This window comes from Salmo salar, chromosome ssa16, assembly GCF_905237065.1.
Source record: "Salmo salar chromosome ssa16, Ssal_v3.1, whole genome shotgun sequence".
NCBI classification, from domain to species: Eukaryota; Metazoa; Chordata; class Actinopteri; order Salmoniformes; family Salmonidae; genus Salmo; species Salmo salar.
Genome location: NC_059457.1, coordinates 80,640,056 through 80,667,234, shown reverse-complemented (window position 1 = coordinate 80,667,234; position 27,179 = coordinate 80,640,056). Strand labels below are relative to the sequence as shown.

The 27,179-nt window shown below is 46.9% G+C and overlaps 1 protein-coding gene and 1 long non-coding RNA gene across 2 annotated transcripts in view; both read left to right on the top strand.

Moving 5' to 3' along the window:
- LOC106574930 (unc-80 homolog, NALCN channel complex subunit) overlaps positions 1-18,886 on the top strand; it is a gene marked incomplete at its 3' end in the record, with an annotated part of 114,694 nt that extends 95,808 nt beyond the window's left edge. Inside the window, exons 59-66 of the mRNA XM_045696727.1 lie at positions 231-422; positions 8,846-8,990; positions 11,535-11,588; positions 12,805-12,886; positions 14,310-14,421; positions 14,688-14,708; positions 14,930-15,135; positions 18,485-18,886. Coding sequence (XP_045552683.1) covers positions 231-422; positions 8,846-8,990; positions 11,535-11,588; positions 12,805-12,886; positions 14,310-14,421; positions 14,688-14,708; positions 14,930-15,135; positions 18,485-18,886 — 1,214 coding nt within the window. The remainder of the gene's footprint in view (positions 1-230; positions 423-8,845; positions 8,991-11,534; positions 11,589-12,804; positions 12,887-14,309; positions 14,422-14,687; positions 14,709-14,929; positions 15,136-18,484) is intronic.
- A 39-nt stretch (positions 18,887-18,925) lies between these two features.
- LOC123727889 (uncharacterized) lies at positions 18,926-25,671 on the top strand. The gene is made up of 2 exons (XR_006759849.1): positions 18,926-22,997; positions 23,033-25,671. It is a non-coding gene; the product is annotated as an uncharacterized lncRNA (long non-coding RNA).
- Positions 25,672-27,179: the final 1,508 nt, after the last annotated feature.

Sequence of the window (27,179 nt, the reverse complement as noted above, 5' to 3'; positions counted from 1 at the left end):
ATTAGCTAACTACCCATTAGTACACTACCCGTTAGTACGCTACCCGTTAGTGCGCTACCCGTTAGGCCACTACCCGTTAGTGCACTACCAATTAGTGTACTACCCATTAGTGGACTACCCATTAGTGCACTACCCATTAGCACACTACCCAAATGCCATGTTAACCTTTCGTTATTAAATGACAGGTTATGATAAGAGATGTGTCTGTTCATGCCCCCTCCTGCCCACAGCGTACCAGGGCAAGACGTCCATCAGTACAGTGGGCACGTCCACCTCTGCCTACCGCCTGTCGCTGGCCACCATGTCCCGGTCCAACACGGGCACGGGCACAGTGTGGGAGCAGGAGAGCCAGCCGTCACGCCAGCCCTCTCAGGACACGCTGAGCCACACTGACGAGGATGACGAACAGGAGCAGGAAGAGAGTCAGACACCCCTCCTACTACTATCACTATCACTGAGTCAGACACCCCTCCTACTACTATCACTACCACTATCACTATCACTGAGTCAGATACCCCTCCTACTACTATCACTATCACTGAGTCAGACACCCCTCCTACTACTATCACTACCACTATCACTATCACTGAGTCAGATACCCCTCCTACTACTATCACTACCACTACCACTATCACTGAGTCAGACACCCCTCCTACTACTATCACTACCACTATCACTATCACTGAGTCAGATACCCCTCCTACTACTATCACTACCACTATCACTGAGTCAGACACCCTTCCTACTACTATCACTACCACTATCACTATCACTGAGTCAGATACCCCTCCTACTACTATCACTACCACTACCACTATCACTGAGTCAGACACCCCTTCTACTACTATCACTACCACTATCACTGAGTCAGATACCCCTCCTACTACTATCACTACCACTATCACTATCACTGAGTCAGACACCCCTCCTACTACTATCACTACCACTATCACTATCACTGAGTCAGACACCCCTCCTACTACTATCACTACCACTATCACTATCACTGAGTCAGACACCCCTCCTACTACTATCACTACCACTATCACTCTATCACTGAGTCAGACACCCCTCCTACTACTATCACTACCACTATCACTATCACTGAGTCAGACACCCCTCCTACTACTATCACTACCACTATCACTCTATCACTGAGTCAGACACCCCTCCTACTACTATCACTACCACTATCACTCTATCACTGAGTCAGACACCCCTCCTACTACTATCACTACCACTATCACTGAGTCAGACACCCCTCCTACTACTATCACTACCACTATCACTATCACTGAGTCAGATACCCCTCCTACTACTATCACTACCACTATCACTCTATCACTGAGTCAGACACCCCTCCTACGTACTACTATCACTCTATCACTGAGTCAGATACCCCTCCTACTACTATCACTACCACTATCACTCTATCACTGAGTCAGATACCCGTCCTACCTACTATCACTACCACTATCACTCTATCACTGAGTCAGACACCCCTCCTACCTACTACTACTATTACAATCACTCTATCACTGAGTCAGACACCCCTCCTACTACTATCACTACCACTATCACTCTATCACTGAGTCAGACACCCCTCCTACCTACTACTACTACTATCACTATCACTGAGTAAGACACCCCTCCTACCTACTACTATCACTACCACTATCACTCTATCACTGAGTCAGACACCCCTCCTTCTACTATCACTACCACTATCACTCTATCACTGAATCAGACACCCCTCCTACCTACTACTACTATTACAATCACTCTATCACTGAGTCAGACACCCCTCCTACTACTATCACTATCACTCTATCACTGAGTCAGATACCCCTCCTACCTACTACTACTACTATCACTATCACTGAGTAAGACACCCCTCCTACCTACTACTATCACTACCACTATCACTCTATCACTGAGTCAGACACCCCTCCTTCTACTATCACTACCACTATCACTATCACTGAGTAAGACACCCCTCCTACCTACTACTATCACTACCACTATCACTCTATCACTGAGTCAGACACCCCTCCTTCTACTATCACTACCACTATCACTATCTCTGAGTCAGACACCCCTCCTACTACTATCACTACCACTATCACTCTATCACTGAGTCAGACACCCCTCCTACTACTATCACTACCACTATCACTCTATCACTGAGTCAGACACCCCTCCTACCTACTACTACTACTATCACTATCACTGAGTAAGACACCCCTCCTACCTACTACTATCACTACCACTATCACTCTATCACTGAGTCAGACACCCCTCCTACTACTATCACTACCACTATCACTCTATCACTGAGTCAGACACCCCTCCTACTACTATCACTACCACTATCACTATCTCTGAGTCAGACACCCCTCCTACTACTATCACGACCACTATCACTCTATCACTGAGTCAGACACCCCTCCTACCTACTACTACTACTCACTCTATCACTGAGTCAGATACCCCTCCTACACTATCACTACCATATCACTCTATCACTGAGTCAGACACCCCTCCTACTACTATCACTACCACTATCACTCTATCACTGAGTCAGACACCCCTCCTACTACTATCACTACCACTATCACTGAGTCAGACACCCCTCCTACTACTATCACTACCACTATCACTCTATCACTGAGTCAGACACCCCTCCTACCTACTACTACTACTATCACTCTATCACTGAGTCAGACACCCCTCCTACCTACTACTACTACTATCACTCTATCACTGAGTCAGACACCCCTCCTACCTACTACTACTACTATCACTCTATCACTGAGTCAGACACCCTCCTACTACTATCACTACCACTATCACTCTATCACTGAGTCAGACACCCCTCCTACTACTATCACTACCACTATCACTCTATCACTGAGTCAGACACCCCTCCTACCTACTACTACTACTATCACTCTATCACTGAGTCAGACACCCCTCCTACTACTATCACTACCACTATCACTCTATCACTGAGTCAGACACCCCTCCTACTACTATCACTACCACTATCACTCTATCACTGAGTCAGACACCCCTCCTACCTACTACTACTACTATCACTATCACTGAGTAAGACACCCCTCCTACCTACTACTATCACTACCACTATCACTCTATCACTGAGTCAGACACCCCTCCTTCTACTATCACTACCACTATCACTATCACTGAGTAAGACACCCCTCCTACCTACTACTATCACTACCACTATCACTCTATCACTGAGTCAGACACCCCTCCTGCCTACTATCACTACCACTCTATCACTGAGTCAGACACCCCTCCTACTACTATCACTACCACTATCACTGAGTCAGATACCCCTCCTACTACTATCACTACCACTATCACTCTATCACTGAGTCAGACACCCCTCCTACCTACTACTACTACTATCACTACCACTATCACTATCACTGAGTCAGATACCCCTCCTACTACTATCACTACCACTATCACTCTATCACTGAGTCAGACACCCCTCCTACTACTATCACTACCACTATCACTCTATCACTGAGTCAGACACCCCTCCTACCTACTACTACTACTATCACTATCACTGAGTAAGACACCCCTCCTACCTACTACTATCACTACCACTATCACTATCACTGAGTCAGACACCCCTCCTACTACTATCACTACCACTATCACTATCACTGAGTCAGATACCCCTCCTACTACTATCACTACCACTATATCACTGAGTCAGACACCCCTCCTACCTACTACTATCACTACCACTATCACTCTATCACTGAGTCAGACACCCCTCCTGCCTACTATCACTATCACTCTATCACTGAGTCAGACACCCCTCCTACTACTATCACTACCACTATCACTGAGTCAGATACCCCTCCTACTACTATCACTACCACTATCACTCTATCACTGAGTCAGACACCCCTCCTACCTACTACTACTACTATCACTACCACTATCACTATCACTGAGTCAGATACCCCTCCTACTACTATCACTACCACTATCACTATCACTGAGTCAGACACCCCTCCTACTACTATCACTACCACTATCACTATCACTGAGTCAGATACCCCTCCTACTACTATCACTACCACTATATCACTGAGTCAGACACCCCTCCTACCTACTACTACTACTATCTCTATCACTGAGTCAGATACCCCTCCTACTACTATCACTACCACTATCACTATCACTGAGTCAGACACCCCTCCTACTACTATCACTACCACTACCACTATCACTGAGTCAGATACCCCTCCTACTACTATCACTATCACTGAGTCAGACACCCCTCCTACTACTATCACTACCACTACCACTATCACTGAGTCAGATACCCCTCCTACTACTATCACTACCACTATCACTCTATCACTGAGTCAGATACCCCTCCTACTACTATCACTACCACTATCACTATCACTGAGTCAGACACCCCTCCTACTACTATCACTACCACTACCACTATCACTGAGTCAGATACCCCTCCTACTACTATCACTATCACTGAGTCAGATACCCCTCCTACTACTATCACTACCACTATCACTATCACTGAGTCAGACACCCCTCCTGCCTACTACTACTACTATCACTATCACTCTATCACTGAGTCAGACACCCCTCCTGCCTACTACTACTACTATCACTATCACTGAGTAAGACACCCCTCCTACCTACTACTATCACTACCACTATCACTCTATCACTGAGTCAGACACCCCTCCTACTACTATCACTACCACTATCACTCTATCACTGAGTCAGACACCCCTCCTGCCTACTACTACTACTATCACTACCACTACCACTCTATCACTGAGTCAGACACCCCTCCTACTACTATCACTACCACTATCACTCTATCACTGAGTCAGACACCCCTCCTACCTACTACTACTACTATCACTATCACTGAGTAAGACACCCCTCCTACCTACTACTATCACTACCACTATCACTCTATCACTGAGTCAGACACCCCTCCTTCTACTATCACTACCACTATCACTATCACTGAGTAAGACACCCCTCCTACCTACTACTATCACTACCACTATCACTCTATCACTGAGTCAGACACCCCTCCTGCCTACTATCACTATCACTCTATCACTGAGTCAGACACCCCTCCTACTACTATCACTACCACTATCACTGAGTCAGATACCCCTCCTACTACTATCACTACCACTATCACTCTATCACTGAGTCAGACACCCCTCCTACCTACTACTACTACTATCACTACCACTATCACTATCACTGAGTCAGATACCCCTCCTACTACTATCACTACCACTATCACTCTATCACTGAGTCAGACACCCCTCCTACTACTATCACTACCACTATCACTCTATCACTGAGTCAGACACCCCTCCTACCTACTACTACTACTATCACTATCACTGAGTAAGACACCCCTCCTACCTACTACTATCACTACCACTATCACTATCACTGAGTCAGACACCCCTCCTACTACTATCACTACCACTATCACTATCACTGAGTCAGATACCCCTCCTACTACTATCACTACCACTATATCACTGAGTCAGACACCCCTCCTACCTACTACTATCACTACCACTATCACTCTATCACTGAGTCAGACACCCCTCCTGCCTACTATCACTATCACTCTATCACTGAGTCAGACACCCCTCCTACTACTATCACTACCACTATCACTGAGTCAGATACCCCTCCTACTACTATCACTACCACTATCACTCTATCACTGAGTCAGACACCCCTCCTACCTACTACTACTACTATCACTACCACTATCACTATCACTGAGTCAGATACCCCTCCTACTACTATCACTACCACTATCACTATCACTGAGTCAGACACCCCTCCTACTACTATCACTACCACTATCACTATCACTGAGTCAGATACCCCTCCTACTACTATCACTACCACTATATCACTGAGTCAGACACCCCTCCTACCTACTACTACTACTATCTCTATCACTGAGTCAGATACCCCTCCTACTACTATCACTACCACTATCACTATCACTGAGTCAGACACCCCTCCTACTACTATCACTACCACTACCACTATCACTGAGTCAGATACCCCTCCTACTACTATCACTATCACTGAGTCAGACACCCCTCCTACTACTATCACTACCACTATCACTATCACTGAGTCAGATACCCCTCCTACTACTATCACTACCACTATCACTATCACTGAGTCAGATACCCCTCCTACTACTATCACTACCACTATCACTATCACTGAGTCAGATACCCCTCCTACTACTATCACTACCACTATCACTATCACTGAGTCAGATACCCCTCCTACTACTATCACTACCACTATCACTCTATCACTGAGTCAGACACCCCTTCTACTACTATCACTACCACTATCACTGAGTCAGATACCCCTCCTACTACTATCACTACCACTATCACTCTATCACTGAGTCAGATACCCCTCCTACTACTATCACTACCACTATCACTATCACTGAGTCAGACACCCCTCCTACTACTATCACTACCACTACCACTATCACTGAGTCAGATACCCCTCCTACTACTATCACTATCACTGAGTCAGATACCCCTCCTACTACTATCACTACCACTATCACTATCACTGAGTCAGACACCCCTCCTGCCTACTACTACTACTATCACTATCACTCTATCACTGAGTCAGACACCCCTCCTGCCTACTACTACTACTATCACTATCACTGAGTAAGACACCCCTCCTACCTACTACTATCACTACCACTATCACTCTATCACTGAGTCAGACACCCCTCCTACTACTATCACTACCACTATCACTCTATCACTGAGTCAGACACCCCTCCTGCCTACTACTACTACTATCACTACCACTACCACTCTATCACTGAGTCAGACACCCCTCCTACTACTATCACTACCACTATCACTATCACTGAGTCAGATACCCCTCCTGCCTACTACTACTACTATCACTACCACTACCACTCTATCACTGAGTCAGACACCCCTCCTGCCTACTACTACTATCACTACCACTACCACTCTATCACTGAGTCAGACACCCCTCCTACCTACTACTACTATCACTACCACTACCACTCTATCACTGAGTCAGACACCCCTCCTACCTACTACTACTATCACTACCACTACCACTCTATCACTGAGTCAGACACCCCTCCTGCCTACTACTACTATCACTACCACTACCACTATCACTGTGTTGAATTATATACTGACCAAAAATATAAATGCAACATGCAACAATTTCAAAGATTTTACGGAGTTACAATTCATATAAGGAAATCAGTCAATTGAAATAAATAAATTAGGCCCTAATCTATGGATTTCACATTCCTGGGCAGGGGCGCAACCCTGGTTGGGCCTGGGAGGGCATAGGCCCTCTCAGGCCCGCCCACTGGGGAGCCAGGACCAGCCAATCGGAGAGTTACTGCCAAATTCTCTAAAACGACGTTGGATGCGGCTTATGGTACAGAAATTAACATTCAATTCTCTGGCAACAGCTCTGGTGGACATTCCTGCAGTCTGCATGCCAGCCCCCACCCTCAAAACTTGAGACATCTGTGGCATTGTGTTGTGTGACAAAACTGCACATTTTAGAGGGGTCTTTTATTGTCTCCAGCACAAGGTGCACCTGTGTAATGATCATGCTGTTTAATCAGCTTCTTGATATGCCACACATGTCAGGTGGATGGATTATCTTGGCAAAAGAGAAATGCTCACTAACAGGGATGTAAACAAATTTGAGAGAAATAAGCTTTTTATGGGTATGGAACATTTCTGGGATCTTTTATTTCATATACATGAAACACGGGACCAACACTTTACATGTTGCGTTTATATTTTAGTTCGGTGTATATAAAATAAAGAAAAGTCACGTTTTTGACTGCACTGGGCATTTAATGAATTGTATCTCTGCTTTCATATCGTCTGTTTTTCTCTCCCCCTCTTTCTCTCTTTCTCCCTCTTTCACTATCTGAATGGTGTCTGGTTGCATGTTTGGGTTTGCCTGCATGTCATTTTCAACCCCCACTCCACCCACCCTACACTGGTCTTTTGATCGCCCCCTTTCCTCCCTCTCTCTCTGTCCCTACCTCCTTTCCTCTCCCTCTCTCTCTGTCCCTACCTCCTTTCCTCCCTCTCTCTCTGTCCCTACCTCATTTCCTCTCCCTCTCTCTCTGTCCCTACCTCCTTTCCTCCCTCTCTCTCTGTCCCTACCTCCTCTCATTATGTCTTGATCATATGCAAAAATTTATCTTGATCATTAATAACATTAATTTTCATCATCCAATAAATATAATAATGGCGATGCTTAATGGTGCTTAAGTAATAATAGCAAACGTTAGCAACGTAAACAGTAAATAATAACGTGTAATAGGCAAATATCAATATTAATATGTAGCATCAAACAAGTAAATATTAATGTGGATCTTGGCGTCAAACTGACTATTAAGTAATACAATGGCGTTAGCAGTGAACTGGTAAGTAACATTAATGTACGTTGGCAGTGGACGGTAAAGTAATGGTAATGTGGCGGGTCAGCATCATAAAAAATTAATTTCATCACTAATATATTAATAATATAATGTCTATTATCCATAAATAATTTTCACGTATATTCATTTGTTTTTTTTAAATTAATCATAAATAATCTTCAAGTCCTCCCTTCCTCTCTCTCTCTGTCCCTACCTCCTTTCCTCCCTCTCTCTGTGTCTCTACCTCTCCCTCCCCCTCTCTCTCCGTCTCTCCCTCCCCTTCTCTCTCTCCTCTAGATGACTCTATCAGTATTCCCAGTGTGGTGAGTGAACATGAGGTCTTCCTGCCCAGGCTCATCACCCAGCGACGCTTCTCTAGTCACGCCACGGGCAGCGCCCAGCCTGAACCCAGCACCCGCAGTACCATGCTGCCCAGCCACAGGTAACACACACACACACACACACACACACACACACACACACACACACACACACACACACACACACACACACACTACACACACACCCTACACACACACACGTACACACACACCCCTACACACACACACACACACACACACCCTACACACACACACACACACACCCTACACACCCCTACACACACACACACACACACACACCCTACACACACACACACACACTACACACACACCCCTACACACACACCCCTACACACACACACACACACCCCTACACACACACACCCTACACACACACACACCCCTACGCACACACACACCCCTACACACACACACCCCTACACACACACACACACTACACACACACACACACTACACACACACACACACACCCCACACACACACACACACACACACACACACACACACACACCCTACACACACACACACACACACACACACACACACACACACACACACACACACACCCTACACACACACACACCCTACACACACACACACACACTACACACACACACACCCCCCCTACACACACACACACCCTACACACACACATGTACACACATCCCCCTACACACACACACCCCAACACACCCCTACACACCCCTACACACACATCCCTACACACACACACCCCTACACACACACACCCCCTACACACACACCCCCTACACACACACAACCCTACACACCCCTACACACACACACACACACACATCCACACTGGATTGTACTATGACTTCCACACATCACCTCATTCCTCAACACTGGATTACACTATGACTGTCCACACATCACCTCACTCCTCAACACTGGATTACACTATGACTGTCCACACATCACCTCACTCCTCAACACTGGATTACACTATGACTGTCCACACATCACCTAACTCCTCAACACTGGATTACACTATGACTGTCCACACATCACCTCACTCCTCAACACTGGATTACACTATGACTGTCCACACATCACCTCACTCCTCAACACTGGATTACACTATGACTGTCCACACATCACCTCACTCCTCAACACTGGACTACACTATGACTGTCCACACATCACCTCACTCCTCAACACTGGATTACACTATGACTGTCCACACATCACCTCACTCCTCAACACTGGATTACACTATGACTGTCCACACATCACCTCACTCCTCAACACTGGATTACACTATGACTGTCCACACATCACCTCACTCCTCAACACTGGATTACACTATGACTGTCCACACATCACCTCACTCCTCAACACTGGATTACACTATGACTGTCCACACATCACCTCACTCCTCAACACTGGATTACACTATGACTGTCCACACATCACCTCACTCCTCAACACTGGATTACACTATGACTGTCCACACATCACCTCACTCCTCAACACTGGATTACACTATGACTGTCCACACATCACCTCACTCCTCAACACTGGATTACACTATGACTGTCCACACATCACCTCACTCCTCAACACTGGATTACACTATGACTGTCCACACATCACCTCACTCCTCAACACTGGATTACACTATGACTGTCCACACATCACCTCACTCCTCAACACTGGATTACACTATGACTGTCCACACATCACCTCACTCCTCAACACTGGATTACACTATGACTGTCCACACATCACCTCACTCCTCAACACTGGATTACACTATGACTGTCCACACATCACCTCACTCCTCAACACTGGATTACACTATGACTGTCCACACATCACCTCACTCCTCAACACTGGATTACACTATGACTGTCCACACATCACCTCACTCCTCAACACTGGATTACACTATGACTGTCCACACATCACCACGTTCAGTACATGTAAAACACCGTCACTTCAGAAGACACAATCACAGTCATACTATTTGTGTTGTTTCAAGCTGTTTATTTCTGTTTATTTGTGTACCCTCTTCTGGAGAACAGTATGCTAGATGAACAGACAGGAAGTGAGGAATGCTACAAGTCATAGTAGTTTTAGCAGAGAGATTGGCTGTGTTATTATCTAAGCATAGTCACTTTAATAACTCTACATGTACATATTACCTCAACTAACCGGTGCCCCTGCACTTTGACTCTGTACCGGTACCCCCTGTATATAGCCTCCACATTGTTATTTTTTATTATTTGTTACTTTTATTCCCTACTTTTTTTTAGGTATTTTTCTTAAAACTGCATTGTTGGTTAAGGGCTTGTAAGTAAGCATTTCGCTGTAAGGTCTACACCTGTTGTATTCGGCGCATGTGACAAAGAAAATTTGATTTGATTTTGTTTGAATACTTTAAAAACACACCCTTCCTGCCAAGGATTTCTTCAAGTAAGGGAGGAAGGATGCGTATTTAGAGTATTCAAGCAGGGCCCTAGATCAATGGAAAGTTCCTGACAAGCTGATCCAGCTACCGTGCTATAGGAGAGCCATCCGAGGAAGGGCCTTGGACATGGGGCAGCATGCTCTCCTCTCTCCCTAAACCCCTTCTCCCCTTCCTGCCCCCTCCTCTGCAGTGAACCCAATGTGCTAGATGAGTCTCAAGGACTGGAAGAGGGTAACCTGTCTAGGTACAGTGTCACGTCACAGCCCCCCTGTGTGTTGCGTCTCTCTGCGTCTCTCTGTGCAGTTTGGAGGAGGCTCGGCCAGTCGGACGGCCTCCTCTGACTTCTTCGTTTTCCTCACTCATTATCTCATCCAATCAAAACCGCCGTTGGTCTATCACCCTTCCTCTTCGTATAGGTCTAATGTAACGTAGTCTCTCGTTCCCCCTCGTAGCTACCGCACTGATCCACCCACCCATCTCAAGTCATCCGCTGTTGCCTCTTTAACCCTTTAAGTCCCTGGGCGGTGTGAGGATGCTGGGGAGCCAGTGGTAATGTGTCTCAGCAAGCTCAGTCCATCGGTGCCATCATGGTCTTCATACTGTTTCAGGCTTTTCACTGTTCAAATTGGACGTCCTCTCCAGGATACCAATCTGTGGGGCATATGGGGTATTGGAGTGGCAATCGGTCAATGAAATGATGACATTTATCTTATCAAGAAGTCTAACGTTACCAGATAGATTCATGTTCTAGTTCAGTGCACTGGTAATATGGTACGAGCTGTCTACATAAGAACACAGATCACTGGTAATATGGTACGAGCTGTCTACATAAGAACACAGATCACTGGTAATATGGTACGAGCTGTCTACATAAGAACACAGATCACTGGTAATATGGTACGAGCTGTCTACATAAGAACACAGATCACTGGTAATATGGTACGAGCTGTCTACATAAGAACACAGATCACTGGTAATATGGTACGAGCTGTCTACATAAGAACACAGATCACTGGTAATATGGTACGAGCTGTCTACATAAGAACACAGATCACTCCAGACCTCATAACCCCCTTTGTGTTTTGGTGTATTCTTGTGCTGTGATTGGGTGTCCTCGATTGGTGGGCGTGTCGGTGTGGTGTGCAGTGGAGTGATTGGGTGAGTGGGGAGAGATGGGAAGAATGGAAGGAGCAGTGGACAGACACACATCCTCTTGACTCTCCTATGTGTCTCAGTGAAAGAGAGAGAGAGAGTTCATTAGGAGAAACACTACCTCTGTGTTGTACTGATTGGTTTTGTCTGTCTGTCTCTGCATGTCTATCTGTCTGTCTCTGTCTGTCTCTGCATGTCTGCATGCCTGTCTCTTTGTCTGTCTGTCTCGCTGTCTCTGCATGTCTGTCTGTCTGTCTCTGTGTCTCTCTGTCTGTCTCTCTGTCTGTCTGTCTGGTTGGGTTGTGTAGGGTGGCCAGTGTGCAGAGTGAACCAGGCCAGCAGAACTTCTTGAACCAACCTCCGCTGGGACGCAATAGAGGACTGAGACAGGTGAGAGTAGTCTTAAAGGTGGAACTTAAGAGTTTTGAAATAAATTGCTCCTTTTAAGTTTATTGAGAAAATATTTGTTTTTTAAATGCATTGTTCTCAATTATTGAATTGGAATTTCAGTTTGCTACCTGAATTGACTGACTTCAATTAACCCTGGTTTATACTTTTTTTCTCCATTTGGTGTGTGCGGCAGGGTGTGGCGGGTGCGGCGGCTGCGGCAGGGTGTTGCGGGTGTATCGGGGTGTATCCGGGTGCGGCAGGGTGTTGCGGGGTGTATCCGGGTGTATCCGGGTGCGGCAGGGTGTTGCGGGGTGTATCGGGGTGTATCCGGGTGCGGCAGGGTGTTGCGGGTGTATCGGGGTGTATCCGGGTGCGGCAGGGTGTTGCGGGGTGTATCGGGGTGTATCCGGGTGCGGCAGGGTGTTGCGGGGTGTATCGGGGTGCGGCGGGTGTATCGGGGTGCGGCGGGTACGGCAGGGTGTTGCAGGGTGTATCGGGGTGTGGCGGGTGCGGCAGGGTGTTGTGGGGTGTATCGGGGTGCGGCGGGTGTTGCGGGGTGTATTGGTGTGTGGCGGGTGCGGCAGGGTGCGGCAGGGTGTTGCGGGGTGTATCGGGGTGCGGCGGGGTGTTGCGGGGTGTATCGGGGTGTGGCGGGTGCGGCAGGGTGTTGCAGGGTGTATCGGGGTGCGGCGGGTGTGGCGGGGTGTATTGGGGTGCGGCAGGGTGTTGCGGGGTGCGGCAGGGTGTGGCGGGGTGTATTGGGGTGCGGCAGGGTGTTGCTGGGTGTATCGGGGTGCGGCAGGGTGTTGCGGGGTGTATCGGGGTGTGGCAGGTGTGGCGGGGTGCGGCAGGGTGTATCGGGGTGTGGCGGGAAGTGGCAGGGTGTATCGGGGTGCGGCGGATGTGGCGGGGTGCGGCGGGTGTGGCGGGGTGTATTGGGGTGCGGCAGGGTGTTGCTGGGTGTATCGGGGTGCGACAGGGTGTTGCGGGGTGTGGCAGGTGTGGCGGGGTGCGGCGGGGTGTATCGGGGTGTGGCGGGAAGTGGCAGGGTGCGGCGGGTGTGGCGGGGTGCGGCGGGTGTGGCGGGGTGCGGCAGATGTGGCGGGGTGCGGCGGGGTGTATCGGGGTGCGGAGGGGTGTATCGGGGTGTGGCTGAAGCAATGAGTGACGTATTTAAAAGGCAGCAGTGCATTTTGAACACACAACCAAACCCCTCCCTGTTTCCCGGGTCGTTCAGTACAGCACCGTTTCCGTTTCATTGAATGTTCCATTAGATTTTTTGCGTACTGATCTCAGCCCTGGTTTTGTCACATGGTCAGGGAAAACGATGTCCCTAATTGTGGATAATGATGAAGAGGCTATCCCCATTGACATTCACAGTGGAAATGAAATTTGGATTGGGTTGATTGATATTTCAATGCAGTTGCGACGCCCCCTGCTGTCTCTTCCGAAGAGTGAGGCGCGAGGACCAGGTCGCTCTGGAGCTCGACTCTCCACCACCCGCAGGAGCATCCAGCCCAAGAACAAACCTCTGGGTAACTGTGTGTGTGTCTGTTGTGTGTGTCTGTTGTGTGAGAGAGATTGTGTAACTATAGCAAACTTGCCCTACACTTCAGATCAAGCACACTGCAGTTCACATTCAGACCTTGTGATATTAACTATACCAGACATGTACCGATCCTCCTCATTCACAACCGTTGTCTCTGTTCCAATGTGTCTTTATCCCGTCACCTCCGACCCCAATAACTGACTCTGTTCATTCTGTGTTCTGTTTATGCCTTTGTTTCGATTCGAAATAAAGAAACTTTATTGGACTGCGAAGGTGAGACACCTATTCTTCCCCCCTCTCCTCTTGCAACGTAACAACGCCCTCTCTCTGAAACCTCTCACCTGATACGTTGCTCTGCATGTCTGTCTTGCATCCCCCCTCGCTCCCGCCCCCTCCACTCCTCTCCCTCACCCCTGGTAGTGGTAATGTGTCAGCTGGTCCCCAAGGTGGCGCTGTGATGGACTGTGTATATGATGACTGTGATGTCTCCTCAGCAACCCACGGGTGGGACCAGAAAAGGGTGGTCACCTTCACGGAGGGCCAGCAGGCTCAGGCAAAGTCCCCCGACCCCGGTGGCGCCAATGCGCACCCAGAGGGCAGGAAGGCCAGCCCGGCCCCTGCCATCGCTCCCCCTGCTGCCCCTGGGGCCTCATCCTCAGCCACCATCAAAGCTGACCTCCACAGCCCTGCCAAGAAACAGGTACGACTGGGGGAGTAAGGATATTTTATGACGTTGTTGATTCTCACAGGCTTCTGTAGTTTGTATCATGTTTATTTGGTAAGAAGGTACGCAGAACGGCCATTTTGCATAGCTTGCATTTTGTACGTTCCTAGGGTGTAAATTATGTTTAAAGTGATAATCCACTCCAGACATGAAACTCATGAAACTCCTCTCAATGTGGTGCTCTATAAGTGGGTAAAATAACTATTTGATTATCTAACTTCTATGTGGTTTGTCTGGGAAATGTCATTTTATTTGAAATCAGGAAATCATATTGTAACGCGTCATCACGATAAGGTTCTCGTCACTGGAGATGAGGAATATCACATTTCATAAAGTTTTTAAAACAACTAGCTGCACTCCATATCGCCAAATCAGCCAATAGATGGTATGGGGATACTTGAAACTAAATAATGGAACAAACTATTCAACTCAGTTTCTTCTTCAGCTACCATCACGCAATGCCCATTTCTCCTCTCCCTGGCCTGTGTCTGTTTCTCCTCTCCCTGGCCTGTCTGTTTCTCCTCTCCCTCCTCTCCCTGGCCTGTGTCTGTTTCTCCTCTCCCTCCTCTCCCTGGCCTGTGTCTGTTTCTCCTCTCCCTCCTCTCCCTGGCCTGTGTCTGTTTCTCCTCTCCCTGGCCTGTGTCTGTTTCTCCTCTCCCTCCTCTCCCTGGCCTGTGTCTGTTTCTCCTCTCCCTGGCCTGTGTCTGTTTCTCCTCTCCCTCCTCTCCCTGGCCTGTGTCTGTTTCTCCTCTCCCTGCTTCCACTCCCTGGCCTGTGTCTGTTTCTCCTCTCCCTCCTCTCCCTGGCCTGTGTCTGTTTCTCCTCTCCCTCCCGGCCTGTGTCTGTTTCTCCTCTCCCTCCTCTCCCTGGCCTGTGTCTGTTTCTCCTCTCCCTGGCCTGTGTCTGTTTCTCCTCTCCCTCCTCTCCCTGGCCTGTGTCTGTTTCTCCTCTCCCTCCTCTCCCTGGCCTGTGTCTGTTTCTCCTCTCCCTCCTCCCTGGCCTGTGTCTGTTTCTCCTCTCCCTGGCCTGTGTCTGTTTCTCCTCTCCCTCCTCTCCCTGGCCTGTGTCTGTTTCTCCTCTCCCTCCTCTCCCTGGCCTGTGTCTGTTTCTCCTCTCCCTGGCCTGTGTCTGTTTCTCCTCTCCCTCCTCTCCCTGGCCTGTGTCTGTTTCTCCTCTCCCTCCTCTCCCTGGCCTGTGTCTGTTTCTCCTCTCCCTCCTCTCCCTGGCCTGTGTCTGTTTCTCCTCTCCCTCCTCTCCCTGGCCTGTGTCTGTTTCTCCTCTCTCTCCTCTCCCTGGCCTGTGTCTGTTTCTCCTCTCCCTCCTCTCCCTGGCCTGTGTCTGTTTCTCCTCTCCCTCCTCTCCCTGGCCTGTGTCTGTTTCTCCTCTCCCTCCTCTCCCTGGCCTGTGTCTGTTTCTCCTCTCCCTCCTCTCCCTGGCCTGTGTCTGTTTCTCCTCTCTCTCCTCTCCCTGGCCTGTGTCTGTTTCTCCTCTCTCTCCTCTCCCTGGCCTGTGTCTGTTTCTCCTCTCTCTCCTCTCCCTGGCCTGTGTCTGTTTCTCCTCTCCCTGGCCTGTGTCTGTTTCTCCTCTCCCTCCTCTCCCTGGCCTGTGTCTGTTTCTCCTCTCCCTCCTCTCCCTGGCCTGTGTCTGTTTCTCCTCTCCCTGGCCTGTGTCTGTTTCTCCTCTCCCTGGCCTGTGTATGTTTCTCCTCTCCCTCCTCTCCCTGGCCTGTGTCTGTTTCTCCTCTCCCTGGCCTGTCTGTTTCTCCTCTCCCTGGCCTGTCTGTTTCTCCTCTCCCTGGCCTGTGTCTGTTTCTCCTCTCCCTCCTCTCCCTGGCCTGTGTCTGTTTCTGTGGGAAATAATGAAGGGTATATGAAAAGACAACGCCATTGATCACGTCACACCATTCATTTCTATGTGAAGACTCAATAGCGTATTGAAGCCAAATGAAGTTGGTTAGAGGCCCAGTACAGTCAAAAATGTGTGTTATATCTATTTTCACACTGAGGTTGGAATAATACAGTGAAATTGTGAACATTTTGATAATGCCCTTTTACTATAAGAGCTGTTTGAAAAGACCACCTGAAATGTCTTCCTGTTTTGGTGGGATGGAGTTTTGGCCTGCCTGTTGACATCAATAAGACAGAGTTCCAAACCTCTCTGCCAATAATAGCTAGTTTTCAGTTTTCCTCTCCCCACTCAGACCGCTCCCAGGCAGTCCTAGCAAAATTCATGCTATAGAAATGTCTCTTTGCTAAGAAGCTATTTTTGTTACTTTTTGACCATTTTAATTGAAAGCATTCACAGCAAGGTTCTTAATTGTTACCCAGAAATGATTTGATATTGAGATCAAAATGGCTGCAATGGACCTCCTAAGATGGCTCCTCATGGAGACAACATGCTACTCCAGGAAGTGATGTTGCTAGTTAATCAATGACAGTGGGCAGCACTGAGTTAACTCCAGTAGAAGGCCGAACAGGGTACTGCATGCTGCCATTAGCAACTCAATTATCCTTAGAACTTCTTCTGTGTGCGATTTTGAAATAATCAGTTAAAGGACATCTGGTATATTAGAAGCAATTATTGGGACGATGATTGTCTTCTAAATTTTTTTCATTTACACGAAGATTGACCACGAAGATCGCAATTTTTCCATTCATTATAATGGGGGATCCTGTTTTCTGCTAACAGTGCCTGCAGTACTGCGGTCGGCCTTTAACTTCCGTGGCTTCAATGAGAGGGGGCATTTGTTCTGCCCTGGTGGGAAAGCATGGAAAGGGCCGTAGCCATAGCAATTTAAGACCCTCCACTCCTCAAGGTAGACAATCTGCAGGTGAAACCATATAAATATAATGAATGGGTTGGACATGGTGAGATTGTAGACTTTTTCAGCTAGCTAGCTACTTCACACGCTGACAATGACTTTAGTATTAGTGCGTGTAGCTACGTTTGCTAGCTAACTAGCTACCTAGCATAGACTGTAAAAAGCCCAGAGAGAGATCATTGCGTTATGGGTTTTGTAGTCAGCATGAGGTGCAAGATTTCCACAACAATTTTCACATGTTGCTACCAACCTTATTATAATGACAAAATGACACATTTCTTCACTCAAAATGTTTTGCTCCCATATTAGTGTTATTTAACCCTGTAAATCATATGAATTAGTAGTTTTGAGAGGATTATTCATTTAAGTCATCACTCATTACAGAAGAGACAGAGTGTGAGGGATGAGAGATTGGAATGAATGTGAGTTCTCTATATTTAACAGAGCATGGACTAAGTAAGTCTTTGAAATATCACTCTTCTCCCACTTGTTTCCTGGTTCTAGTTATCGATGGAGAGCAAGGAGAAACGAGAACAGTGGGGCCTCCGCAGCAGCCTCTCTCCTCGGCCCTCCATCTCCCGCGCCTCCACCCCCACCCCACCCTCCTCCTGCTCTCCTCTCCCTCCTCCACCTCTCCCCATCTCTCGCACCTGTTCTCCCCTCCCCCCTCTGCCGATCCTGGGGATCCAACCCCCCGCTGCCCCCACCCACCTCTTCCATCCTGGTCCGTCCTCCCATCAGACCCCCGAGAGCCCCGAGGACGAGGACACGACTGCTCTGCTGGGGAGGAACGCAGACACCCTTCTCCACATTTCAGAGGACAATGGGGGCACAGAGAACCCCCTGCTCGCCCCCCTGCTCTCCCCCCGCCGCTCCCCCGCCCTGCCCCCCCACCACTCCCCCGCCCTACCCCCCGCCGCTCCCCCGCCCTGCCCCCCCGCCGCTCCCCCCTCCCCATCTCCCCAGTCGACCTGGACCTGGATGAGTCCCACGTCTGAGAAGCGTCCCTGTAACGTTTCAGTAACGTTTTGTTAACATTTCAGTAACAAAACTCGTAACGTAACGTTATAACTAGGGCCAGGAGTTTTTTCCTTGACTGACCTTGTCGTGACCGCACTAGGAAAAAGTCCTGGCCCTAGTTACAAGGCTCTAAACTACAGACGTAGGCTATAACTAGGGCCCGGAGTTTTGACCCTTTAGGTTAGATCACACGGTCCGGCTGGGGAAACTCCTGGCCCTAGTTATGACCCTGGCAGGGTAGCTTCTCTGTGTCGGTCCCCTTCTATATCTTTGGAGTCTGTTTAGACATTGAGCTGCCTGATAACTCTGTATCCTTCTAGCTAACGGAGGTCAGAGGGCGTTTGAAAGATGAGGAACCTGTTGGAATACTCTAAAAATAAAAATGCATCCTCCCTTCCTTGATCTGATCTGACATAAAATGACTGGTGAAATCAGTGCAGTAGAATCCTTGCTCTCACCTATCCAATCACGTTAGATTAGTGATTACCTCAAGAAAAGAAGGGAGGAAGATGCATCTTTAGAGTATTAGAACAGGGCCGAGGACCAATACCTGTTAGTTTTCTCCTCTTTCCCACTCCCCTGCCCCTCTCTCCCCTTCTCTCTCTGCTCTCTTCTGTCCTGTTAGAGCACCAAGATGAAATCCATACTTCACTACATCTACAGTACCAGTGCCAGTACATCCTCACCTCTGACATTTTAACCCATCTCATACCAAAGTATTCATATCAAATGCAGAATCAACATTCGTTCTTCACACGTCAGGGTGGATTAATCCATGGTGTCCAACAGGTGATCAAGTGGGACTGTTACTGTTGCTAGGTAGATCACATTCTATTTGTTGTGGTCTATTGACAAGAGAAGGGAGATGTTTCCAGCCAGTGGCTGCTACAAACAGACATCCGTTTACCTATAGGTTTACCTTGTCACCTCCCAAGAACTGTTTACAGTGAAGCTGCTGAAGGGTAAACTGTTGACTAGAGAAATGAAATGTATATTAGCTATGATATTATATAATATTATGAAATGTATTATATTTAACCCTGAAGACTATTTTAAAGAAAGATTTAATATATATAATTGTAAAAGTATTGCAGAGAGGCATAGTATGTTTGTCATTAGGATAATATATTAGTGGCCTCCCAGGTGGCACTGCGGTCTAGGGCACTGCATTGCAGTGCTTGAGGCGTCACTACAGACCCGGGTTCGATCCCAGGCTCTGTCACAACCGGCCGTGACCGGGAGTCCCATAGGGCGGCGCACAATTGGCCCAGCGTGGTCTGGGTTAGGGGAGGGTTTGGCCAGGGGGGCTTTACTTGGCTCATTGCGCTCTAGTGACTCCTTGTGGTGGGCCTGGCACCTGCAGGCTGACAACAGATGTCAGTTGTCCGGTGTTTCCTCTGACACATTGGTGCATCTGGCTTCCGGGTTAAGTGGGTGGGTGTTAAGGAGTGCGGTTTGGCTGCTAATGTTTCAGAGGATGCATGACTCGACCTTTGCCTTTTTTTGGCAAGAAAAAGGGGGGTAAACCGGAATGTTTATTTATTAACAGATTATTTATATTTAATATTTATAAAATATTTATCCTCTTGGGGTTTCTAGGTTTGATTTATTGACAATTGACACACTGAGTGGTTGTTATTTTCCTGTGAGAAGAGGTTCTTTATGGAGGTTGAGTCTGTAGATGAGAAGAGGCTCTTTATGGAGGTTGAGTCTGTTAGATGAGAAGAGGCTCTTTATGGAGGTTGAGTCTGTAGATGAGAAGAGGTTCTTTATGGAGGTTGAGTCTGTAGATGAGAAGAGGTTCTTTATGGAGGTTGAGTCTGTAGATGAGAAGAGGTTCATTATGGAGGTTGAGTCTTTAGATGAGAAGAGGTTCTTTATGGAGGTTGAGTCTGTAGATGAGAAGAGGTTCTTTATGGAGGTTGAGTCTGTTAGATGAGAAGAGGTTCTTTATGGAGGTTGAGTCTGTTAGATGAGAAGAGGCTCTTTATGGAGGTTGAGTCTGTAGATGAGAAGAGGTTCTTTATGGAGGTTGAGTCTGTAGATGAGAAGAGGTTCTTTATGGAGGTTGAGTCTGTTAGATGAGAAGAGGTTCTTTATGGAGGTTGAGTCTGTTAGATGAGAAGAGGTTCTTTATGGAGGTTGAGTCTGTTAGATGAGAAGAGGTTCTTTATGGAGGTTGAGTCTGTTAGATGAGAAGAGGCTCTTTATGGAGGTTGAGTCTGTAGATGAGAAGAGGCTCTTTATGGAGGTTGAGTCTGTTAGATGAGAAGAGTCCAAAGCGCTATAAGTGGGGCAGGTCATACTTGGAAGCCAATCCTAACATCAACTGAAGTAAAATTAGGGTCTCCGTATAGCTGAGGTTCAGCATTGTAGCACGCTTGAAATGTGAAGGTAGTTTCAGATTGAGCCGACATAAGCAGCGTTTGCTGTGAATGCAGTCTCCGCTAACGTGGGAACGTTGCCTTTAAATGTCAAACAGGCTACAACACAGAACTTCTGCGATACGGATCGAGTCCAGCCCTTAGTCGTGCATTGATGCCAATGGGAAACTATGTGGACACTTTGTAAAGTTAGGTTTCGCCCCTTCGAGGGTAATGGTCTTGTTCTAGTATGATGAATGTAAAACTATCATACCACAACTAACTGCTCACTGGGCACAGACGTCACTTCAACGGTTAAAAGTAGGGTAAAAATATGTTGATTCAATGTCATCACATTGATTATTTTGGTTGAAATGACGTGGAAACAATGTTGATACAACCAGTTTTGACCCAGTGAATGGATGTTGTTTTATGTGTAACCAAATCCATGTTTCGTTTTGAATAGCCTCCAAAGTAATACTGACCTTCTGTTGTACTGAAAGCATCATGCATAAAGAATAGGTAACTGGTTATGGGCACTGAAGTATTATTAGTATGTCCCAGTAATGTCATAGAGTTTATAATGCTGCTTTTTATTGTTGTGTTTTCAATGTCTTGAAGAAAGGTTTCTAGTACTCAACATTATGGCAACAAGATCCCTGATTCTGAGTTGTAGCAGTTAGGATACCTCCTTGTTCAACTTATGCCTTAAACTAGAGAACTGGGAGGACCCCTCCAGCTCCTTGATAATGGTCTGTTCCCTGACTGAGGTCCCCTTATGTGCCATGGGGCTTGGTAGAGTCCAAACCTGAGATGGGTGTGCTGCAGTCTACTATCTTCTGGTTAATGGTTTTTTTGCACCAGATCAGTGGAAAGAGGATGTAGTTATGAACTATACTGTATAAAAACATTAGGAACAACTTCCTAATATTGAGTTTCACCCCCCTTTTCCCTCAAAACAGCTTCAATTCGTCGAGGCATGGACTCTGAAAGTTCACGAAAGCGTTCCACAGGGATGCTGGCCCCTGTTGACTCCAATGCTTCCCACAGTTGTATCAAGTTGCCTGGATGTCCTTTGGGTGGTGGACCATTCTTGATACACATAGGAAACTGTTGGGCGTGAAAACCCCAGAAACGTTGCAGTTCTTGACACAAACCGGTACGCCTGGCACCTACTACCATATCCCCTTGAAAGGCACTTAAATCATTAGTCTTGCCCATTTACCCTCTGAATGGCACACATACACAATCCATGTCTCAATTGTCTCAAGGCTTAAAAATCATTCTTTAACCTGTCTCCTCCCCTTCATCCACACTGACTGAAGTGGATTTATGAGGGATCATAGCTTTCACCTGGATTCACCTGGTCAGTCTATGTCATGGAAAGAGCAGGTGTTCCTAATGGTTTGTACACTCAGTTATATGTGAAAGGAAGAACTGGGCTTGTCCTGAATATCTTCTACCATTTCCTCCTGTTTGACGGCATCAGTGCAGAAGCGTTAGTAGTGATATGAATAGGTGCCATAATGCACATATGACCATTGCACTGTGAGTCGGTCTCATAGCTGTGTCTGCTTCTGTGTGTGATCTAAATGTACTGCTGTGTAGCTCCCACAGAGGAGGCTGGTTATCAGGTCTATAGTGCCCATATCGTTAGAGGGGTTATCAGATCTATAGTGCCCATATCGTTAGAGGGGTTATCAGATCTATAGTGCCCATATCGTTAGAGGGGTTATCAGGTCTATAGTGCCCATATCATTAGAGGGGTTATCAGATCTATAGTGCCCATATCGTTAGAGGGGTTATCAGATCTATAGTACCCATATCGTTAGAGGGGTTATCAGATCTATAGTGCCCATATCGTTAGAGGGGTTATCAGGTCTATAGTGCCCATATCGTTAGAGGGGTTATCAGGTCTATAGTGCCCATATCGTTAGAGGGGTTATCAGGTCTATAGTGCCCATATCGTTAGAGGGGTTATCAGATCTATAGTGCCCATATCGTTAGAGGGGTTATCAGGTCTATAGTGCCCATATCGTTAGAGGGGTTATCAGGTCTATAGTGCCCATATCGTTACAGGGGTTATCAGGTCTATAGTACCCATATCGTTAGAGGGGTTATCAGGTCTATAGTACCCATATCGTTAGAGGGGTTATCAGGTCTATAGTGCCCATATCGTTAGAGGGGTTATCAGGTCTATAGTACCCATATCGCTAGAGGGGTTATCAGGTCTATAGTACCCATATCGTTAGAGGGGTTATCAGATCTATAGTGCCCATATCGTTAGAGGGGTTATCAGGTCTATAGTGCCCATATCGTTAGAGGGGTTATCAGATCTATAGTGCCCATATCGTTAGAGGGGTTATCAGATCTATAGTACCCATATCGTTAGAGGGGTTATCAGGTCTATAGTGCCCATATCGTTAGAGGGGTTATCAGATCTATAGTGCCCATATCGCTAGAGGGGTTATCAGATCTATAGTGCCCATATCGTTAGAGGGGTTATCAGATCTATAGTGCCCATATCGTTAGAGGGGTTATCAGGTCTATAGTGCCCATATCGTTAGAGGGGTTATCAGATCTATAGTGCCCATATCGTTAGAGGGGTTATCAGATCTATAGTGCCCATATCGTTAGAGGGGTTATCAGATCTATAGTGCCCATATCGTTAGAGGGGTTATCAGATCTATAGTGCCCATATCGTTAGAGGGGTTATCAGGTCTATAGTGCCCATATCGTTAGAGGGGTTATCAGATCTATAGTGCCCATATCGTTAGAGGGGTTATCAGATCTATAGTGCCCATATCGTTAGAGGGGTTATCGGATCTATAGTGCCCATATCGTTAGAGGGGATTCTATTTCTATGATAGTATCACTATAGTTCATTTTAGAACCCACGGGGGATAGTACGAAAGTATATTATAAAGTATAAGCCAATTATACTGTAGGCGACATATTCGGGTGTCCCTGTGGATGTGTGTTGTCTTGTCAGTGCTAACGGTCAGTGTCTGTCCGTGTGTGTAGTGCCAATGTTCTCTGCTGCTGAGCTGTCCTTGTGCAGATGCTTTCTGGGAGGTTGGCATGGAGACTTATTCATCAAACTTGCCATACATTCCAAAGTCATCTGCATTCTGCAGTTTGTCCCATGTAATGCACTGTTGAAGTGCCCTAATTCAAACTGGAACTGTTTTGGATGAGAGATCTATTTAGGATTGCAAAATGTCTAACTTTTCCAAAATAACCAGGTTTTCCAGAAATCTTGTTTGGAGGATTCCGGATTTCTTGTTTATTACTTTCTGATCCCTTGACTCTTCCAACTAGTATATGAGGAGTTTGAGGAAAGTGACCAGAATATGGAGACCCTAGTTGTATTGCATTGTCAGTTGCAATTTGTAGTACCGGTAGCACACTGTATTGCTTTAAACATAATCAGAAAATGATCACCAACTCATAGCTAACTCGTGCCTAACATTCTGTGGCTAATTTGTTCATTGATGATGTTCGTCGCAATGAAATATGTTTGTAGTTTGTTTAGTTTAGTTCTATTTCTTACATGTTATGGAGGATAGCTGGATCTGTGTTGTTCTGGCTCTGGGAATAACCTTTCTGTAAACTAGGAAGTTTACCTCAAAGTCCTATCCACATGCTAGGGGCGGCAGCTAGCCTAGTGGTTAGAGTGTTGGACTAGTAACTGAAAGGTTGCAAGATCGAATCCCCGAGCTGACAAGGTAAAAGAAAAAGCTGTCGTTCTGCCCCTGAACAAGGCAGTTAACCCAATGTTCCTGTGCCGTCATTGAAAATAAGAATTTGTTCTTAACTGACTTGCCTCGTTAAATAAAGATAAAATGCTGTTTGGTGGAGCTGTGAGATATTCAGAAGTGTGTGTCAAATGCAGGGGCCCCCAGGGGTGGAAAGCAGTGGAGGCTGGTGGCTGGAGCTATAGGAAGTCAGGCTCATTGTAATGGCTGGAATGGAACAATGTTTGACTCTGTTCCATTCCAGCTATTGTCCTCCTATAGCTCCTCCCACCAGACTCCTCAGATACATATATTATATTTTATTTCTCCAAATATATATTAACATCAGCATTTGTTCACGTGAAGATTAGCCTCATATTCAATCATTGTTCCATCGACATATATTTTTTTCTTCTGTGTGACTCTGAAATATATCGTATTATATACACTTAAGATATTTATTTCAAATGATTGTCTTGTCCTGTGTTCTCAATCTATTCTAAAATATAGCTATATCAAAGTATTTATGAAATATTTAAAGAATAAATTGATATTATTGTATACAATGTTATTTATTTTCCGTCCTTAATTTTTTCCTTCTCTTGTAATATCTTGAACTAACTGTCACTAACTGCCAACTAAATGTCAGTTTAGAGGGCATTTACTGTAGTTCAGATGAAACTACCACACAATCACCCACAGATGGCAGTAGAAAGGATACTCTGAGACAATTTCCTGTTTGGAGTTGATTAAAGGAAGGGCCTGGCTCTCTTTGGTTAAAGACTTCAACAGTGCCGGTCAGAAGCTGGAGAAGGTAAGCCCATATACAGTCAGTGAACTAAGCAGACCAGACCCAGCTGCTAATGTACTGGTGCCTACGGGAGAGCCACCCCTTAAGCAGACTGGAACTGTGACAATTTTTTTCCCACCATATTTGATAAGCTTCCTGCATTGAGGTACACAGACCATACCGGTCCACTAACTCTCAACTCTTACTCACGTCTTCTTCAAACACTATCAGGTTATACTGTATATACTGTAGACCCTAGAGGGCTCTTCAACTCTGGTCCTGGAGGGCCCAAACACTTGTTTTTGTTTCTACCTGGTAATGAATTACACTCACCTGTTTAGGGGGGGGGGGGGGTTAGACAGGCCCACTGGGCTAAAAATGGACCAACCCATATGGCATTTGTCTGAAATGCCAGATGGCCAGTCCGCTCCTGCAATTGATGTCCCAGGTCTGAAACAGTCCCTGATTAGAAGGAAAGGATGAAAACCAGCAGTGTTTCGGCCCTCCAAGACCAGAGTTGAACAGCCCAGGGCCCTAACAAAGAGTTGAACAGCCCAGGGCCCTAAACAAAGAGTTGAACAGCCCAGGCCCCTAAACAAAGGGTTGAATAGCCCAGGGCCCTAATAAAGAGTTGAACAGCCCAGGGCCCTAAACAAAGGGTTGAACAGCCCAGGACCCTAAACAAAGAGTTGAACAGCCCAGGGCCCTAAACAAAGAGTTGAACAGCCCAGGCCCCTAAACAAAGAGTTGAACAGCCCAGGGCCCTAAACAAAGGGTTGAACAGCCCAGGGCCCTAAACAAAGGGTTGAACAGCCCAGGACCCTAAACAAAGAGTTGAACAGCCCAGGCCCCTAAACAAAGAGTTGAACAGCCCAGGACCCTAAACAAAGAGTTGAACAGCCCAGGGCCCTAACAAAGAGTTGAACAGCCCAGGGCCCTAACAAAGAGTTGAACAGCCCAGGGCCCTAAACAAAGAGTTGAACAGCCCAGGCCCCTAAACAAAGGGTTGAACAGCCCAGGACCCTAAACAAAGGGTTGAACAGCCCAGGCCCCTAAACAAAGGGTTGAACAGCCCAGGGCCCTAAACAAAGGGTTGAACAGCCCAGGGCCCTAACAAAGAGTTGAACAGCCCAGGGCCCTAAACAAAGGGTTGAACAGCCCAGGGCCCTAACAAATCGAGTGTGGGCTTTTCAGTAGTCTGGCTAACTGGTTTTATAACATAGCCCTCAACCTGCTGTCTACATATACCCTCATAGTGAGTTTACCTCAACCTGCTGTCTCCATATACC